The 20,312-nt window shown below is 57.5% G+C and overlaps 1 protein-coding gene across 2 annotated transcripts in view; it reads left to right on the top strand.

Annotated features, from left to right (window-relative positions):
• TFEB (transcription factor EB) overlaps window positions 1-19,973 on the top strand; it is a 54,353-nt gene extending 34,380 nt beyond the window's left edge. For both annotated transcript variants that reach the window (XM_026507475.4, XM_048219656.2), the window contains exons 2-9: window positions 13,086-13,314; window positions 13,404-13,658; window positions 14,165-14,242; window positions 16,091-16,211; window positions 16,305-16,361; window positions 17,016-17,091; window positions 17,735-17,882; window positions 18,833-19,973. In XM_026507475.4, the coding sequence (XP_026363260.1) occupies window positions 13,108-13,314; window positions 13,404-13,658; window positions 14,165-14,242; window positions 16,091-16,211; window positions 16,305-16,361; window positions 17,016-17,091; window positions 17,735-17,882; window positions 18,833-19,321 (1,431 nt within the window). In that variant the 5' untranslated portion in view covers window positions 13,086-13,107 and the 3' untranslated portion in view covers window positions 19,322-19,973. The remainder of the gene's footprint in view (window positions 1-13,085; window positions 13,315-13,403; window positions 13,659-14,164; window positions 14,243-16,090; window positions 16,212-16,304; window positions 16,362-17,015; window positions 17,092-17,734; window positions 17,883-18,832) is intronic.
• Window positions 19,974-20,312: the final 339 nt, after the last annotated feature.

Raw genomic sequence — 20,312 nt, 5'->3', positions numbered from 1 at the left:
ACCAGGGCTGTTTGTTCAGGTTCCCTGTGGGGCCCGAAAGAGCCCTGCTGTCCCTTCAGGTGTTTCTCCCCACCGGGGGCCTGCGCCTCCCCATTGCCTTTTTCCACCCGTCACCCATTTTCCTGCTTCAAACCCGGTGACCAAGCCCGCAGAAGGCTGCGAGTGACTTTAATGCTCCCACAAATCTCCCAGAATGCCATGTTAAGATGCAGGTTCTGACTCAGTAGGCCTGGGCTGTCCTGAGAGCTTGCCTTTCTAACCAGCTCCCAGGGAATGTGAGGCCTGGGGATCCTGCTTTGAGTGGTGAGCGTTAAAAGGCCCTGAGCCATCTAAACTCTGGCCAGACTGACGCTGTTCACCCAGCCAGGGAGCTAACACTCAGGGGCCACCCCCTAGATGCCAGGAGTGTCTCACGCTGCAGTGCCTTGATCCCTTCACCTACTCCGAGGGAGGTGGCATTATCGCCATCCTGTTTTACAGTTGGGGAAACTGAGGCTCTGAGAGACTAAGTTCCTGTCCCGGGTCACACGGCTGGTAAGTGGCAAAGCCAGACTTGAGCTCTGGTCTGTCAGTGTCCAGAGCCTATGAGCATTCCACTAAAGCCCAGTGTCTTCCAGAGAGCTCAGCTGCAGCCGAGGGGGATGGGCGAGGGGATGGCACATGGCGGTCAGGAAGCTGTAGGGAGGCAGACCTGGGAGGCTGAGGGGAAGCAGGGACTGAAGGGGGCAATAGTTCTGGAAGGACAAAAGCTGAGTGTGGCTGGCATCCTGCCACCCCCCCACCCCAGGGCCCCTCCACGAATGCGCTTGCCATCTCCTGCGTCTTCAGGCCCTTTCCAGACAGACTCCCCAGAGGCACCTACCCCACTGCCCTGCTCCCTGTGCTCGCGAGCCTGGGCGGGAGGAGTTGGGTATACGAACTCCTGACCCGGCGCCCCAGGTCCCATGCTACCAGCTGTGTGACCTCAGGCAAAGTGTCAGCCTCTTCTGCGCCTCAGTTGTTCCCTCTCTGAAATGGGGGGGTGTATTACTGCTTCCTCACAGGTGGGTGGGCTTGCTTTGAGGGTGAAGTCAGTGATATATACCCACTCGGAACTGTGCCTGGTGTGCGCTCCGTACGGGTAGTAACGAACAACGCCTGTTGGTTTGTACCTGGGAGACCGGAGGCCGCCCTCTGTGCGTGCTACACGGTTGTCCCGCTCACGCTCATGGGTGTTCTCCTTCCTTCCTTTCCCTTCCCCTCGGCAATGCCTTCATTTCTTTAGCAAAACCGGATACTTAAGTTATAAAGAGATTGTTTTCCGAGTACTCAGAGGCCGATTAACTCCTGAAAAGGAGGCCAAACAGCAGTTCCTTGGTGGTGTGTGAGCCAAGCCACGGTGGGGACTAGAGAGGCCAGTGTGGGGCTGGGGCGGCAAGGGTGGAGACGAAGCCCCCCAGGAGCCGGGGTAGGAGCCAGGGGTGGTGGGTCGGGTGCGCGGTGGTCCGGGGGCCTAGGGCAGGGAAGGCTGGGGCAGGGGGCTTACATGCCGAGCCCGGGTTGGGAGTGAGACGTCAGGTGGAAGTCAGAAAGCATTCTGCCTGCTGGCTGCCTGCTCCTCTGTGGCTGCACCCTGTCCCGCCCAGTGTCACCGAGCCTTCCTGGCTCAAGCACCGGGCCGAAGCACCAGGGTGTGTGCGTGCATGGGATTGCGGTCTCCTGAGGGGAAAGGAAAGCCAAGGCTGGGTCCCCAAGGCTGACACACAGCCCTGGCGTTCCCAGGTGCTGGGCAGCCGCAGAAGTGACGGTGAGGAGCAGTCCCCGCCCTGCAGGCTGGCTCCATGGGCACATGGCCTTGGCCGCATCCATGCTGTCTGGAGCCTCGGTGTGCCTGGACAGAGCAGGAGGGGGCCTGCCAGGGATCCTGTCCTGCCCTCTCACATTATCAACCAGGTTCCAAGGCCCAGAGAGGGACAGGACCTGCCTGAGGTCACAACTGGGCAGTGGGCCAACAACATGCAGGTCTTCTAATACCACGGTGTTCTTGGGAAGCATCCGAGGCCTTTGTGCCGGGGCGAGGGAGCCCTTTTGGAACAGACTCGTTCCCAAGAGTCCAAACTCTCAGGTCTCATCTTCCTCGGTGAGAGCTGTCAGTGACCACACAGGCTGACCTAGCATCTGCAAAAACTCAGCTGATCTTCCCTCAGCGGGGAGAGGGGGCGGGTGGGTGAGCTGGGATGGGCAGGGGGAGGTCCATGGGGGCTTGGGACGCTTGGAGTCCCAATCTCAAGTCCCTTCCCTGCACTTCAGTCCCCTTTTGTATCTGGGGAGCCCCTCCGCCCCTTCTGTCATCCGGGTCAGACCTCTGTCCGCGTAATCACGTTTCTGTCCAGTCAGCTTGGTATAATCTCCCCCTCCCTGTAAGACCCTCTCACGGCCCATGGGAACTGCCCCCGTGAGATCCAGATCTCTCGTCTCCTCAACCCCTGGCAATGGATCAGTCTTGGCTGTTGGGCAGGAGAGAGTTTTCTACAGGCAGGTGGAGTCTGCCCTGCATTTGGGGGTCTCTGGGAGAGGTGTCCAGGCCTCTCTGGGAACCCTTTGTAGGATTCACTGAGGGTGATGGGAGTGGGGCAGGAGTGGGAATTCAGGGGGCATCTACAGAGGTCTTCCTGATAGGCCCCTGGTTTCCCCATCTGTGCGGGAGCTGGCAGTGGTCACGCATCTCCTAGGCTTGCACACCCACCTCACCGTGTTCTCGCAGTGTGACCTTGGACCGGCCACTTTACCTTTCTGCGTCTTGGTTCTCTCATCCGCCAGAGGTGCTCTTTGTCCCGTGGGGTGTTTGTGGGGGACGACTGATCTGATACAGGTCCCGTGCTTAGCTCAGTGCCCTGTCTAGAGTCGGGACTCAGGTTCACCGAGGGAGAGAACAGGTGAGAAATGTGCCGGGTCATTGGACAAGCAGCATCCCGGGGCCCTGCATCTCGTTCTGGGAATTCTGATGGGTGCGATGGGATAGAGGTTCGGAAGAAAGCTGACTTCTCTGGAAGCTTCCTTGTACCCGGGGAGACTGGTAGGTGGTCAGGAAAGAGCTGGAGAACCAAGCAGTATAGCCACAGGCAGGACGCTCAAGGGGACCAGGTGGTCAGGAGGTGGGGGCAAGGGGGCAAGGGGGAGGGGAAAGGCGGCTGCCCGCTGAGGGGCAGGGTGAGGGATATGGGCAGACAGGCAGACAGAGTCTGCGTGTGTGGCTGGGCTGTATTTGTGCATATCACAAGGATAGACGAGGAAGAAAGAAGAAACCTTTCTAGTTTCTTCTCTCCATGAGTCCCTCAGCTACATGTCCCCGTCCCCCAAAGCCCAGCGGCAGTCTTCCTGGGACCTCCTGACAGGGTCCAGCTGGTCCCTATGGGACAGGATGGGCGCCTCTCTGGTCTGGGATCGCCTTTGAAGCCTCTCACGAGCCGCACAATTGCCATGCCTTGCCCCGGGCCAGCAGGCAGGCCAGCCAGGAGGCGCCAGCTCCCACCCTTTCCTGTGAGCTGGGACAGGGGGCTGATGGGCCTGAGCTGCGGGCACTGGAGGCCACTGAGCAGGCCAGGAGCTGCTGTGGCTGCCCTTTGCCTCCCATCTCCTTCCTTTCCCTCCTCCCCACCTCCTGCCTGTGTTCAGAGATTTAAAAACAAGCCCGTGTCCCCACTCCCTCCTCCCCCACCATCGGCCCTGCAGCCGCCCCCCGCCCCCCGCCCCATGGTGGGTCCCCTAGAGGCAGGTGCTCTGTGGCCGAGTGGGGTGCCCTGGGTTTGAGCTTCACTGTGCTGCCACTGCTGTGCTCTGTGCAGACCACCCTTCTGGGGCTTTAGCTTCCGCTTAGAATTCGCTGTTTGTTCCCCAGTCTTTATTCATCACAAACAGGGGATCGTTCAGCCTGGGCCAAGAGTGGTCCTACTTGGCTGAGGGATTCTGTTGCATGAGATACAGAGGCCCACACCCTACTTGAGAGTCTTTCTGACTGTCCAAGGTCAGGTGACGCTCAGCCAGAGGATGGAGGTGGACCGGACCGTCCCTCTAGGGGAGGGTCCTGGAGGGAGCTTTCCCGGGTGATGAACATGTCCTCCATTCTGGTCTGGATGGTGATTACACAGGGGTACGCACCTATAAAAAGGCACCCAGCTATACACTTTAAATCTGTGCATTTTGCTGGGATAAATTATATCTCCATGAAAGGGGAAGAGGCCAAAACGTTAAAATAAAAATGTTAATCACTGACCTCCTCTGAAACCCATAATACAGTATATATTAATTAATTAAATTTTTTTAAAGATTTTATTTTATTTATTTGACAGAGAGACAGCCAGCGAGAGAGGGAACACAAGCAGGGGGAGTGGGGGAGGAGGAAGCAGGCTCTAAGCGGAGGAGCCTGATGTGGGGCTCGATCCCAGAACGCCAGGATCACGCCCTGAGCCAAACGCAGATGCTTAATGACTGAGCCACCCAGGCGTCCCTAATTAATTAAATTTTAAAAAATTAAATTAAATTTAAAATAAAAATGTTAAAAGCACATACCACTGACCCCATTCTTGCTCCTGGTACCAAATACCTTCCAATCAAACAGTGCACACTTACTAAGGGCAGGTGTGGTTTCCATTTGCTCTTTTTCCATCTGGAGGCAGCCGGAGGACCCCACTGTTGCTTTTCATGACCTCCAGGGAACCACTGGACCAGATAACAAACCACCTGAATTATGAAGCGTTTCCAGTTTGCCAGGCACTGTCCTAAGTGCCCCGCCTGCTCATGGTCTCTTTAGAACCCAGAGGTAGGAACATTATCACCACCTGCCTCTCCCATTGCACTGCAGTGAGTTATGTGATCTGCAAGCCCTGGTAAAGAAAATCTTATAAAAACGCAAGGCTCTTGGAGAGGAAACAGTGAGGGTGCCCAGTAATGGGAAAAGCTGGCCCGAGGCCTTCCTGCCCTGTCGCATAAGGAGAGACAAGCTGGGGTTGCTGCTAGGCTACTCTGCCCCAGCCTGGGGTCTTGATACAGCGTGTGTGTGTGTGTGTGTGTGTGTGTGTGTGTGTGTGTGTGTATGGGACCCTTTCTCAAAAGAAACTTGAGATTGGTCCATGGATGCCCTAGGCAGGCATGGACAAAGGGACAGTAAACAGTGACAAAGTAGTGACATCTCTCCCCTGCCCACATTTCCTCCCTTGCAGAGGCTCCCATACTCAGCAACCCAACTTAGGTCACAACTGTTCCAGGAGACGTGGCCCCAGCTGGTAAGCCCCACTTGACTGATGGAAAGACTGAGGCTAGGCTGCGCCACTGAGTCAGACCGGAGGCTGGAACTCAAACCCGAGCATCCTGATGCCAGGTTCTCACAGCATCTTGTGGGCAGGACTGCTGGCTCCTGGGAATCTTATGCCCCCCGCCCCCCAGCTCTCTTTGGGTCTGGGCCAGTGGAAGCCCCCCTCTCTCAGGCCCTGCGGGGATGGTGACCACCTTGGTAATTTCACATGGCCGTGGCCTAAGGCATGGGGATCGTGGGCACATATTTGTTCTGTTTCTTAGTTCATCAGGCCTTCCTTTACCACTGCCTTTGCCAGAGGGAGCTCAGAGAAGACAAAACAAACCAGGTCCTGGAATCTTCCCCTCTCTTCCCTTCCCAAGGCTGGAAGGTTATTTAGGGGGTCACGGGGTCCTTCCCCTGGCCTCCGGGAGCCTCAGGACCTGTTCGGGAGGCCTTCCTTTAGTGGTTGGTTTGATTTCCCCTCCAACACCACTGGGCAGGCTCCCACACAACTGGTAGTTTGTAACACTGTGGAGCAGAAGGAAACTTCTTCCAACCACAGAGGCATAGAACCTAGTAAATGGCTTAAACAGGCATCCTGGCGGCTGGGCTCGTACCCTTTGTTGTTTCAGCTATGAGACATGTGTTTTTCTGGGAATTCAGGAAATTATCTCTGCCCTTTGAGGAAGGGCAGAGTTTTTTCTGCTTGTGTTTGGGGATTCTAGACCATTCCATCGTCCCAGGCACCCGCGGGCCCCCTGGGCTGGCTGAAAGAGATGGGCGACTGAAACCCTTTGATGGCAGGGGGCTAATTCAGTGGGAATCCCTAAAACAAAATGTGGCCACTCCTGCCCCAAATGTGGGATTAACTCTAAACCCCAGGGGCCAGCCTCACCATTCATTAGCTCTGTGGCCTTTGGCAAGTGACCACCTCTCTGTGCCTTTTCCCTCATCTGCAGAGGAGCTGGCAGTACCGGTCCTCAGATCATGAAATAAGTGTGACATTCCAATAAGGTGCTTCAAGCACACCTCACACGGGGTAGGTACACCACCTGCGTTAACTGTTAGTATAAAATACTGTTTTCCAATTAGAAACATGGACGTATTCATGATAGAAAAAGAGTAACATTCCAGAAAGTAAAAATTAAAAAAAAAAAAACCACAAAACCACTCATGATTGCATCATCAAAAGCAGTCTGATGTTTTTGTATATTTCCTCCCCAAAGGGTTTTCTGCCTATAGTTGTACATGGTGATATCGGACCTTATGTTCAATTTTGCCTTCTGCTTTTTGTCACTTGACCTATCAACCTCCGGGTCACTAACTGAAAACACAACATCCCATCAGGAGGAATACAACGGAATTTATTTAAACCACCCTACTGCGGGACAGTGGGATTATTTTTCATTTTTCTCTGTATAATATGATAGGCATCTTGATGTGGAAAAGCCTTCTCTGCGTGTGGGATCCCCTCGCTGGGCTGCTGGCTACTTTCGAAGGCTCTGAACCACGTCGCAAGACTGCTTTTCCAGAGGGCGCACCTGCGCTTGGCAGTCGTGTTGAGGTTGCGTGGGTCCGACGGCATTTTAAAGTCGGAGCCACACGTGGGCAGAGGCAGGGGCCCTATGTTCTGTTCTTCCGTTCAAGGTCTGCCCGCGTTCCCATGTAAATTTTGATGGTAGTATAAACACACGCAGAAAAGCGGACACACTGAGCCGCCGCCTGCATTTCCATAAACTCGACCTTCCGTGTCGCCAACCCTGCATCAAATTACAGAACATTCCTTGTGCCCCCACTGCCAGCTGTCCTGTGCCACGTCTCGGGCACTCCTTCCAAGGTCCCCCCAAAGGATCCTGACTTCTCACAGAGGATTCGTTTTGCCTCTCTGAGCGGTGTAGACACTGATGGTGCTGGGTGCGTTTTGTGGCTTCCCTTCTTTGGCACTGTCTGCGAGAGGCGTTGGTGTCGTGTGTAGCAACAGTGGGCTCGTTCTCATGGTGGAGCAGCATTCCAGGGTGTGTGCACCACAGCTTCCTTACCCGTTTCCCTGTTGATGGACATCTGGTGTTTTCTGGCTTGGGCGCTATCCGTAGGGCTGCTGTGAACGTTCTAGTGCCCTCTGGGGAGCCCATGGCTGCTTTTCTGTTGGGCGTCTACTTAGGAATGGACTTGCTGAGTCATGGGAAGTTTGCTTCCTGCTCCAAGTTTTATTTTTATTTATTTTTTAAGATGTAATTTATTTTATGTTTAGAGGGAGAGAGAGAAAGAGCGCACGCGTGCTCACGTGAGTTTGGAGAGGGGCAGAAGGAGAGGGAGAGAGAATCTCAAGCGGATTCTGCACTGAGCGTGGAGCCCGATGTGGGGCTCGGTCCCACGACCTCAAGATCATGACCTGAGTGGAATTCAAGAGTGGGAAGCTTAACTGACTGAGCCACCCAGGCGCCCCTTCCTGTTCCAAGTTTTAAAGGATCACCTGGGAGGCAGAAAAATCTCCAGAGTTCAGGTCCCACAATTAACTGAGGGGTCCTGGCTCCACTTAGAGCATTTGAGGGGTGCTGCATGACTGTGCTCCCTCCAAAGGCTCATGTCTGGGGTGGTAGTGGAAACAGTTGGACCTGGGGCCTGGCCCTCCAGTTCCAATTGATGTGTGACTTCTGACCCTCTGGTGGCCACTCAGCGTCCCCACCCAGGGTCCTTGGCTGGCTTAACCACCATCCCACTGAGGAGGGCAGGGCTTGGGCCAGACTCTGGGTGGCACTGAAGGAACCCCACCTTTGGATATGACTGGAAGCAGGTGGAGCCCTCCCAAACCCCTGGAAACTGCCCTGTTTTCTTTTCCCCTTGTGTGAAAAGAATCACACGGGGTGCCTGGGTGGTGCCGTCAGTTCAGTGTCTGACTCTGGGTTTTGGCTCAGGTCCTGATCTCAGGGTAGTGAGATCGAGCCCCGCCTCGGGCTCAGCACGCGTGGCGCAGAGCCTGCTTGGGATTCTCTCTCTCTCCCTCTGCCCCTTCCCACCGTGTGCGCTCGCATGCTCTCTCTCTCTCTCAAATAAATAAATCTTAGGAAAAAAAAAGTAAGAATGAGAAACTCTAAGAACCTTGTCTACCACTCCCCAGCCCATAGGTAACCGCTCTGAACAGTTGGGGATACTGGGGAAGCCCGGAATAGAAGCTCGAGAGGGGGAGCTGTGAACCAGGCAGCCTGGTTTAAGTGTCCATTCTGCTACTCATCCGCTGTGCAACCTTGGGCAAGTTATTTCACCTCTCTGTGCCTCAGTTTCCCCCTGAAAACTGGGGGCAGTAATAGTAGTCACAACTCATGTTGTTGTGAAGAATGGATGAGTTAGTACGTGAAAGCACACAGACCAGCCCTGCCCCAGGGCAAGCGTTCAAGAAACCTTCTGATCCTCCTAGTCTGTTCTACATGTTTACCCATTTCCTGTCTAAATGGGCTCAGGCTGTACATTTTATTCTGTAGTTTTCTTTTTCCACTCAATGCTTAACCTTTGAGATCTTTCTAGCTGAGGCTTTCCTGTTCTGGGATCGTCTCTCTCCTTGCCTGTCCCTCATGGAGGCCAGGCATTTCTCCCTGTCTTTCCCCTCCCCCTGTCTACATCTTCCGTTAGGATCTGAGCCTGTTCATACTGACATGTAAATGGCTGATGGGGAGGCCCCGACACGAGCCAGGCCCCGACACGAGCCCTGGCCTTGACTAGAGATGTGCGTGGCTTTGGGGGCAAGCCCAGCATTTGTCTGTTAGCGGATGCCTAAGGGCGCGCTAGGGAGTTCCACAACCCCACCGTGCCTCCTTGAATCCTCACAACAACCCAAGAGGCAGGTGCCTTTATTGGCTCCATTTGACCAAAGAGAAAACCAAGGCACAGAGACATTAAGTGGCTTTCCCAAAGTCACCCAGCCAGTGTGGGTGCAGCGGGGGATGGCGGTGGGGGAGGGCTTCAGCTGCATCTGTTGGACTGGGAAGCTCATTTTGGTCACAACTAAGCTGGAACCCAGACGCAGCTTAGGGCAGGGGGAGTCAGGTGGCAGGTTCAGAGTGAATAGTGGGGCGAGGGAGGCGGGGATGGCTGGTGGATTCTGGGGGCATGGAGAAGGGGTGGCTCTCATGCTCTTGGCTGAAACTTCAGTCCCGGCTACCTCTTCTAGAGGACTCGGGAGAGGCAGGACTTCTCTGGGGCGTTAGACCCCCTAATCCCCTCGGGAGGGTGTTACTGGGGGGCGGGCAGGGGAGAAGATTCTCTAGGGAAACACCCAGCGCTGGTGTCTGCACATAGTGGACACTCAAGGCTTCGGGTGTTACCGAATGCATGAATGGTGGGCCCTTCCCAGGCCTGGTAGGTCTGGAGGTCAGATGCAGGGGAGGGTTTGGCGGTCATATTGGTTCTCCTGCGTCCCTCCTCCCTATTTTTTCTGACCAGACTGGGCACCGGGGGAAGCTGGGGATGGTCCCTCAGCCATTGAGAGCGAGCAGGTGTGCTTGAGGGCTGGGCAGGGAATGGTTAGCATGCCCGGGGTCGCTCCTGGATCACCCCATCTGCCCTCAGATCCCCTCAGGTCCCTCCCTTAACCCTGTACTCACCCCACCCAGGCCAGGCACAGAGTGACCCAGGCAGGGCCAGGGGAGGAGGCTGGGATGTGGGGGGAGGAAGCAGCTCTGTGACTGGGGTGACAGCTTTGACAACGGAGGGCGGGGGAGGAGGTGGGGAAGCTTCACTCTGCTGTGCCCGGGGCCACACTCTGTCAGCAGACAGTGGACAGGCTAAGGCGCACAGACAGGGATGGGGTTGGTCGGGCAGGGCGTCCCGCATCCGTCTTACAAATAGGCAAACCGAGGCTGGCACGGCCAGCGAGAGGCTGAGCAGGACTTAGCCCAGGTTGTCCTGTGGCAGAGCCAGCTCTCGCTCAGCCTGGGACGGGTACCCAGCCCTTTGTCAGAGAAACAAGGGGCTCGTTCTGCCCCAGTCCTCCCCGTGCCGGCTGGCACTGCCAGGCCCGGGGCCACTCCCCCCAATGGGGACCAACTGAAGTCAAATTGTTCCCGAAGGGGCGGGCTCCCCCACGCTGCGTGTGTGAGCATGCAGGGCTGCTGGGTGTGCAGCTGCATGGCCGGGGCTGTGGGCTGGGCTGGGGTCAGAGCCCGTGAGGGCTTCAGGGCTTCAGGGCTGCAGGGCTGCAGGGCTGCAGGGCTGCAGGGGCGGGGGAGGGGTTGGTGGTGAAGACAGGCTACCCCTCTGTAGGAGCACAGGAAAGGGGTGAAGGCTGTCGCCATGTCCCTGCTGCAGGAGAGAAGTGAAGTCTGCTCTTTTCTCCTTGGGGACTGTCCTGTTGGGAGCTGGGCAGAGACACCCTTGGGGCTGATTCACTAATTCCTGGCCTGGGGGGCAGAGAAGGGAGGAAGGAAGGTGAGTAAGGGTCACTGAGTACTCAAAGCTCCAAGGCAGATGGTGTGGACCCGCTTTGCAAGGAAGCAGCTGTGGTGGCAGAGGGAGCCCTGGGTTGGGGTCCGGTGGCCCGGGCTCCGTTTGTGGCCCTGAGCCAACCAGACATGCAACCTGGGACAAGCTCCTTCCGAGCTCTGCGTGGAGACACAGTGGTGACCACCCCCCATCCGCCACCCCCGTGTGCTGGGGAGTCACACAGGACTGGGTCCCAGCTCTGTCTCTGTCACCAGATACCTAACTTCCCTGTGCCTCTGTTTCTCCTTATCTGTAAAAGGAGAGTAATAACCAAAACTACCTCGTGGGGCTGTTTGAGGTTGAAATGCCTGGAACAGCGCCCAGCACACAGTAAATGCTCAGAGAGATGCAAATTATTATTATCTCCATGATCCAGTGATTTTCACTGAATATTTGCCAGTACCTTCCACGAGGTACTTAATGACTTAGTCTGATGTCTGGCATTAGGTAATGCTGCTTTCCTTTGCTATCCCCCGCCCCAGAGGTCTGGGTCTCATTCTTCGGATCCCTGGGCATAGCTCTGGCCTCCGGTCTGTACTACAGCTGATCTTGCCAGTCTTGTGTTTATTCTTTACTTCTCCACTCAGCCTACCAAGTGCCATGCGCTGTGCAAGACACCATCTTTCCACTTAACATGCTCACCAAGCTTCTGACATTGAAATTGAGCTGAAGCTCAGAGAGGTGAAGTGACTTGCCCAAGGTCACACAGCCAAGACGTGGCAGAGCTGGGATTTAAGCCCATGTCTGCCCTGTTTGGTAATGCTTGCTCAACCACGAAGTCATATGGCCTCTTGCAATATCCCTGAGATGGGACCCTCTGCAGGAACCTGTATGGAGCTGGGGAACCCCTGGGGGCTCTGAACCTCTCAGGGAGTCTCCTAGCGGGGAGGGACCTTAGAAATCACCCAGTTCAACCGTTCCATTTTGTGCCTAGGGAGACAAAGCCTCCAAGGGAAGGGATGTGCCAGGATCCCTCAAGGAGCTAGGAACAGAATGGGCCCAGCTGCAGGGCTCAGTCTGTCTTTTACTCCCTCTTTCCAGACTAGGCCTGGGGGCCTCAGTGCCCCATCCCACTGAGACCCATCCATGATCAGGGCTGACGTCCTGGGTGGCGAGAGCCCTCTCTGGACCCTTGCAGGCCCAGGTGCTCTAAAGCGACCTTCTGCACAGGGTTATAATGGCCTGTGGACTTGCTTTTCTCGTTCACTGGACTGTAGACTCCACACGCTCAGGGCTATAGTTAGCTTGCTGCTGTATCGCCAGTGTCTGATTCATAAATAGTAATCATTCCCTGCACACATTTGCAGAACATCTACCGTGTCCCAGGCCCTGGGCTAAAGGCTGGAGGCATAGCAGCGAACCAGACAGAATGCTTCCCCTCAGGGGAGTTTGCATTCCTAGTGAGAAAGAGATAGAGGATGAATGAAATAACTAAGCAAAAATGCGTAATGGTTAAGATGGTGATAAGTGTTATGGAGAAACTCAAAGAAGGAAGGGAGTGTTGGGGGAAGCAGGTAGGGATTTTGCACTTTTGAATAGGTTAGCCGTGGAAGGTCTCTGTAATAATGTGACAGTTGAGCCTTTGAAAGCGTGAAGGTATGAGTGTATCTGGGGGAGGGGCATTCTAGACTGAGGGAAGAGCAAGTGCAAAGGCCCTGAGGTGGGAACGTGCTGCTCTGTTTGAGGGATTAAAAGGAGGCTGGTGGGTGTGGCTGGGGCAGGTGGAACAAGGGAGAAAGTAGGGGGAGATGGGGTCAGAGGGGACCATGAGGTGGGGATGGATCACAGAGGGCCTTTTAGGGTAAGGACTCTGGCTTTCACTGCAAGTGAAATGGGAGCCATTGAGAGTTCTGGGCAGAGGGAGGGACAGGGTCTGACTTAAAAGTTTAGCAGGATCCGTCTGATTACTGAGTTATGACTAGAATGTTGTAGGGCAGGAGAGAAGGGAGTCTGAATGTCAGGAGGCGCCTTCAGGAAGCCAGATAAGGCATGCTACTGACTGGGCCCACGTCGGCGGCCGGCAGGTGGTGGCAGAGGGGACGTATGTGGCCAGGATCACCATGTGGCATGACAGAAAGAGAGGAGTCAAGATCGCCTCTGACCTTTTGGGGCCGTTCAGCCACCATAAACGAGGAAGAGAGGGTGTCCATTTCTGGCCCAGGAACCGGGAAACTCGGGTTCGAGTCTCAGCTCTGTCCCCCTCTTGCTCGGTGACCCTGGGCAAACCCCTTCCCCCTCCTGGGCCTCCAAGTCGTCCTCCCCGGGCCCCGGCCCCCTCCCCAAGACCCAGTGCTCCGAAGACGAGGCACGGTCACAGAGCCGCCACCCCCGCCCGCAGGGAGCCGGTGCCGCTGGCCGCCATGGCGTCGCGCATCGGGCTGCGCATGCAGCTCATGCGGGAGCAGGCGCAGCAGGAGGAGCAGCGGGAGCGCCTGCAGCAGCAGGCCGTCATGCATTACATGCAGCAGCAGCAGCCGCAGCCGCCGCTGGGCGGACCGCCCACCCCGGCCATCAACACCCCCGTCCACTTCCAGTCTCCGCCGCCCGTGCCTGGCGAGGTCCTGAAGGTAGGGCCTGTCCTGCGGGTGGGGCCTGTCCCCTCGCACCCTGCTTCCGGCCCCCCCGGAACCCCTGCCTTCTGCACTCCCCTTCGCAGGTGCAGTCCTACCTGGAGAACCCCACCTCCTACCACCTGCAGCAGTCCCGGGACCAGAAGGTGCGGGAGTACCTGTCGGAGACCTACGGGAACAAGTTTGCCGCCCACATCAGCCCCGCCCAGGGCTCCCCGAAGCCCCTGCCGGCTGCATCCCCAGGGGTGCGGGCCGGACATGTGCTGTCCTCCTCAGCCGGCAATAGTGCTCCCAACAGCCCCATGGCCATGCTGCACATTGGCTCCAACCCCGAGAGGGAGGTAAGTGAGGAGCTGGCCAGTGGCTGCCATGAGCGGAGTGGAGCGGGAGCAGGGTGCCGGGTGCTGTGCTCCTGGGACTGCTAGTCTAATGGCAGAGGCCCGGTGCCGCTGTCAGAGTCCCTCCCCATCTGAGGGGAGACATAGCTCTGTCCTCAGGGAGCCCCAGTCTCATAGGAGAAGCCTCATCCCTACTTTTGACAGCTTTGGTAGGGAGAAACCGGAGACTCATAGAGGAAAGGCCAGCACACCTGCAAAGCCATGTCCAGACAGAAGGTATATAAAGCAGTCTCCTTGGGCACCTTGGTTCCTTGGGAAGAGCCTTGGCCCTGGGCCTGTGGGATCTGGACAACTCATCTCCTCTCTGGATCTTTTTCCTTTTCCCCCAAGATTAGCAGGTTAGATGAGGTGGGCTCCAGGGTCCCTGCAGGTCAGCGGCTGTCCCAGTGCCCCTTCCCTGTGCCTTTCTCTGAGTGGGCCCTCCCCCAACAGACTTCTCTCTCTTTCAGTTTGATGTCATTGACAACATTGTGTGTCTGGATGATGTCCTGGGCTTCATCCATCCTGAAACTCAGATGCCCAATACGGTACTGCTGGCTGGGCTGGGCTGGGGTGGGACTGTCAGAGGGAGGAGCTAGGGGTTCTGCAGTGGCTCTGAGTCTGGAAAGAACTAGAGACAGGGTCCTCACTGGAGCGGGACCATCTTGCTGCAGAGATGAGAGTCATGTCCATCAAATCGTGTGACCAGACCCCAAGGCTGAGCAGAATTGTGACTCCAGAGACATGCCTAGCCTGTGTGCGCGACAGGGCTTCAGTAGAGAGTGGTGGCTGGGCTGTTGGGGAAGGCTTTCTGAGGGGTGGGGGGCGGGTAAGGAAAGGGGCAGGAGGTAGTAGCGCTGGGCCTCAGCAGAGGGGAGGCAGAAAAGCATTCCTGGAGGGAAGCAGTGTGGCCTCGAGCTGATGAATTCCTTTGGGATCTGGGGCTTCCCTCTTCTACAAAGCCTAGGACCCAGCGGGGACTGTATCCCTCACCCCATGGGACAAGTGATAAGGGGCTGGCTTTGTCCCCTCCTTCCAGCAGCCTCCTGGCAGTGTGAATGCTCTCTGGGCCTCCCAGGTAGAGGTGAGGTAGCAGAGGGGAAGGAGCCAGCCTTAGAATCAAGAGGCCGAGCTTCTGGCTTTGGCTGTGACCTTGGCAAGTCCTTTAATTGTTCTGAACCCCATTTTTCTCAGCAGCAGCCTGGGGATGATGCCGTCCCCCTGCAAGATTGTGGGAAGGTTAGATAAGGCAAGAACTGGGGCCTAGCTCTGCACGGGCGACAGATATTCGCACTGAGCAGGTGGAATTGTGGGTGTCCTTGCCCCGTTTTGGAAGGTCCTAAACCTTAGCTGGTCACTCCTGCCCCTTGGGCCTGCGCCTATTACCCTGACTCTGGCCGCAGCTCATGCCACTGAGGGGAAGCCCCCAAGTCTTGCAGTAGGAAGTCAAAGAGTCAGTCCCTGCTCCCCACTGCCCTGGCAACATTGCCCAGTGGCTCAGCAGGACTGGTCGGGACCCGCTGGGTCTGAAACCGGCTGCCAGCAGAGCATGGAACGCTGGGAAGAGGGAGAGGACCAGAAGGCACAAGTATCTGGTCCCCTTAGTGGTTTCCATGTATCTGGTAGGGTGCTTGTGTCCCACCTAGGCTTCTGGGCCTGTGATTTGCTCTGCGTGGTCCTGTGGCAGGAGCTGGGGTGCTCATTCCAGAGCTCCAGTCTGTCCCTGCCAGGCCCCTGCTTCACGCCCCCCCCCAGGCTGCCCATTACAAAATGCCAGTGTCTTTGCAAGTCCAGTCTGGAAGGTCAGCGTCCGGCAGCGTCCCCTGCGCTGCCCACACCACACTGGCTGACCCTGCAGCTTGAGCTGCGGCGGGTGACCACCAGCTCTGTCCAGCCCCGCGTCTTTGCTCTGCCACCCCGCCCTGCGGGTTGTGGTCTAACTCACTTCTCTGCTCAGGACCCAATTCACGTTCCACACCCTCCAGAAACCTTGCAGAAACTCCAACATAGATTAGGTGCTTGTCCTCTGGGCTTCCTAGTGCCTTGGACTTAATCCCCTCATCTGTCACCCCTCAGGGCTGTGACCGGTCTAATCACTCGGCAGGGGTTCCAGCCACTAGGCTGGCTGCTCCTGGAGGCAGGGGCCACGCCTTACTCAGCTCCCAACCCTACAGACTTTCCCATGGAATTGCTGGGTGAAGAGGCCCAGGGTGGATTCTGACATCCTCGAGCTGGCTGTGGAGCCCTTAAAGCTGAAAGTGTGGCCCGGGGGACACCAGTATAGCTTTCCCTGGGTGTCCCTGGGAATGGCTGTTCCTGGGATGATGGGCCCCGGGGAGGGGCCCCCCTGGAGAGGGGGCTGCTCACCGCGTCCCTCTCCCCACCTCACCCCACAGTTGCCCCTGTCCAGCAGCCACCTGAACGTGTACAGTGGTGACCCCCAGGTCACAGCCTCCCTGGTGGGCGTCACCAGCAGCTCCTGCCCTGCTGACCTGACCCAGAAGCGAGAGCTTACAGGTATCACTTCCCCATCTCCCGCTGCCCCGGCTCCCCATTCCTCCTCTTCCTCCCTCCCTCCCAGCACCTTTCTCCTTCTCCCCTGACCTCCAGATGCTGAGAGCCGGGCCCTGGCCAAGGAGCGGCAGAAGAAAGACAATCACAACCTAAGTGAGTCCCCCGGGGCCTTCTGCCTGCCTCCCTCTTCCTTGCTCTCCCCTGGGCTGCCTAAAAAGCCTCTCGGACTGAGCCTCATGTTGGGGGTAGAGTTTATTTAAAAAAAAAAAAAAGCCACTCTGACCTGCGTGGGTTCTAGAAGGGCTTCGCTACCCAAGACCTTAAATCCTCCGTTGATGGGACTGGATGGGTTCAGCACTGCCTTCCTCCCACTGGCCAGGAGAGGGGCCCTGGGGGAAGCGATATTCATGAGATCCCCAGCACTTCAGAAGGAACAGCTTTATCACAGCAGATAGTTTCCTTTAGGGCGTGGAGCCTGGGAACTCTCCGGAAAGGAGTTCCAGCCCTGGTGGCTGGGGGACTTCTGCCCTGGCAGCTTTGCCGTGCTAACAGCTGACCGGTGGTTCCGGCCTGGGCCTGGGCCTGGGGCCCCTCATTCCCATAGCAGTCCCTTCTGTGGGTCACTCATTACGTCCCAGAGGGGCCAAGGCACCCCTCCCCGGGCTGGGCCCTCCCCGGTGGGGGCCTCATCCTCTTCTGTGGGTCACTCATTACTTCCCAGAGGGGCCAAGGCACCCTCCCCGGGCTGGCCCTCCCCGGTGGGGCCTCACCCCTGTAATCGCTCCCTCTGGGATTTGTTCCCTTTAGTTGAAAGGAGGCGGAGGTTCAACATCAACGACCGCATCAAGGAGCTGGGAATGCTGATCCCCAAGGCCAACGACCTGTGAGCGGGTTCTGGGGGAGAGGGAACAAGGGGCGGGGCTGGGGGCGGGGCAGCAGCAGCCGATGCTATTTTGTGAACCCCAGCCTGTGCTGGTTGCCAGGGGCAAGGGCTGGGAGGAGAAGCCCTTGGTTGGGTGCTGCCTGCTAAGAGCTTATCTGTTAGGGGAAAGAAGACCCCTCCCTCGGTCAAATCAGAACAGCTTGAGACTGAGCAAAATCCCGGAACTGAAGCTGGGGTCAGGGAGGGGGGACTTCCTGGAGGAGGAGTCATGCTGGGAACGTTTGGACTTGGACTGGCGCAGAGCGGGTCCAGGGCTGGGAGCAGTGAGAGTGGAGGACAGGTGTGGGTGCTGGTGGCAGGAATGGAAAGCTAGGGAAGGAGGCTGCTCTGAATTGTTTGCTTCCGTGGGATTAGCGAGTTGGGTGACGGCAACGAAATCACCTGGGAGGGTCTGTTCTGTGCAGATGGAGAATGGCCTGCTCCCCACACCAGGGTTGGTCGCATCTGGGGTTTGTGGGCCACATTGGGACAGGCGGCAGAAGCTTCTGGAACCCAAGCAGGGTTTTCCTTTCACCCGTGGCGTGCATGGCGCGTTCTTGGCCCCTCGGCTGAGCCTGTGCCTCTGCTTCTGGCCGGCCCGCAGGGACGTGCGCTGGAACAAGGGTACCATCCTCAAGGCCTCTGTGGATTACATCCGGAGGATGCAGAAGGACCTGCAGAAGTCCCGGGAGCTGGAGAACCACTCCCGGCGCCTGGAGATGACCAACAAGCAGCTCTTGCTGCGCATCCAGGTCTGGCCCCTGCGCGGGACTCCCTGGTAGCTCTGACTCCTGACCCTGGCCTGGCTCTCGGCCTAGGGGGCCGTGCTTGCACTTCGGAAGTTGGGGCAGTGGGACTGGTGCCAATGAAGAGGGAGGACAGACGTGGTGGTTCGCTAACAAGCCACCCCCAGCAACTTTGAGCCACAAGTACCAGCTAGAGGTTCTGTTCTGTGGGACCCTCCCTCTGGGACCCGGGCCAGTGGGCAGGCACGCCTAGAGCCGGCTCCTAAAGCCGCGTGCGACTCCTGAGGTGATGCTTGTTGTTTCTGCTCACGTTGCCTTGATCCGTGCAAGTACCTGCCTACACCTCCCCTCAAGAGGGGGGGAACGTGCAGACCTACCGTAGGGGAGGCAGACAGCTAGAACTGTCTGGGGGAGCGCCAGGTCTCGCCACTGGGGACAGACTAAAGAACAAAGCTTGGGAGACTCAAGCCTCCCACCTAGGGTCTGTCGTCTTTGGATCTGGAGCAGGTCATCTATACGAAGGGTACATGGATGGCAGCTTTTACACTTCTGTTTCTCAGAGGTGGTAATACAGTTGGCATTACCGCCCAGCACGCATAGCCACCGTCGAAGGGAAAAATCAAGGTTTTGTGGAAGAACCCTCCTTAATAGATGAAGAGCATTCTGATGATTTCTATTCTGGTCTAGTCTAGACAAGTCTATTCCGATTAAAACAAAAAGAGAGTGAGCTGGTCAAGACTCACTACAGTGGTTTCACAGCCCACTAATGAGTTGTGACTTGTAGTTTGAAAAAACCCTGGTCTAGACTCCAGTGCCACCCAGTACTTGCTTCCAGCTGAGCCACGTCGTGGTCTTGGGCGCCACGAGGGGAGGGGCCGGGGGGCAGGGTAGCTGGCGCCCACGGGTGTGTGCCCCCAGCCCCCCCCCTCTCTCTCTCTCTGCCCCCACCCCTGCAGGAGCTGGAGATGCAGGCTCGAGTGCATGGCCTCCCCACCACCTCCCCATCAGGCATGAATATGGCTGAGCTGGCCCAGCAGGTGGTGAAGCAGGAGCTGCCCAGTGAGGAGGGCCCTGGGGAGGCCCTGCTGTTGGAGGCCGAGGTCCCGGATCCTGAGCCACTGCCGGTTCTGCCCCCCCAGGCCCCGCTGCCCCTGCCAGCCCAGCCACCTCAGCCACCGTCCCCATTCCACCACCTGGACTTCAGCCATAGCCTGAGCTTTGGGGGCGGGGGCGAGGAAGGGCCCCCAGGCTACCCTGAACCTCTGGGGCCAGAGCATGGCTCCCCGTTCCCCAACTTGTCCAAGAAGGATCTGGACCTCATGCTCCTGGACGACTCCCTGCTACCACTGGCCTCTGACCCTCTCTTCTCCACCATGTCCCCTGAGGCCTCCAAGGCCAGTAGCCGCCGGAGCAGCTTCAGCATGGAGGAGGGCGATGTGCTGTGACCCGGGCTGCCGCCATGCTGGGGAACAGGGGTGGACCTGGGGGCCGGGAGGGCCGGGGCCGCCTCCCTTCCACCCCTCAGGCTGCACTCGTGTGTGACGTAGCCGACTGCCCTGCCTCACTCCTTCCTGTTGGCCCCATTTGGACTTAGTGCCTGCTTGGCAGCCTGTGGGGGCAGGAGAAGCCCCCTACCTGGCTCAGTACTCCCCAGGGATCGCCCTCTTGATGGGGCTGGGTAAGAATAGGCCTTCAGCCCAGCTCCTAGAGGTGAAATCATGAGGGGAAGGGAGGGGACAGGTGTGCTAGAGGTAAGAGGAGGTCCTGGGAGGGGTCTGTCTTCTGAGTCTGATCCCCACCCCTGCCGGGGAAGGACACATGGGAGCAGGGGGTTCAGGAAGTTCCTTCTCTGAGGCAGCGACTGGTCCAGGGGGTGCCCGGGCCTGCCTCTCTGGGAGTCAGATGGCCGCAAGTCTGCCCTCCAGCCTGGCACCCCCACCCCCCTTTGGTGCTAACAGCTCTCTACCAGGTGGTATGAGGGCGGGGGTGGCCGGAAGAGGGGGCGCTGGGTTCCTGTGAGGGCGCGGGGTCACTGCTGGAAGAGCAGCTCCCTCCAGGCTCCCCACTTTGTGCCTTTAGTAAACACTGTGCTTTGTACCTGCTTGTCCTGTGTCTCTTGAGTGGTCTGGGGCAGACACAACGGGAGGATTCAACCCAGTGCACACCATTACGGATTTAGAATTCAAATGACCTTGGTGGGGGTCAGGCTAGGGGGGTACCGAGAGGAGGGAACAAGCCCATCGCCTGTTTTCCCTCACCTCCCAGACTGGCCTCAAGGGAAGCTGGAGATGTAGCCCAACTTAGGCGGCTTGGGGACAGAAAGGGGAGTCATCGTCCCTCCTCATGACCACAAGATGGCGCTGCAACCACACTGGTCCCACACCACCAGCTGTGTCCCGAGACAGCTGAGCTGTGATGTGGGGGACCTGGTTGCTC

This window comes from Ursus arctos, unplaced genomic scaffold (assembly GCF_023065955.2).
Source record: "Ursus arctos isolate Adak ecotype North America unplaced genomic scaffold, UrsArc2.0 scaffold_29, whole genome shotgun sequence".
Classification (NCBI taxonomy): Eukaryota; Metazoa; Chordata; class Mammalia; order Carnivora; family Ursidae; genus Ursus; species Ursus arctos.
This window is presented reverse-complemented; position numbering and strand designations above follow the sequence as displayed.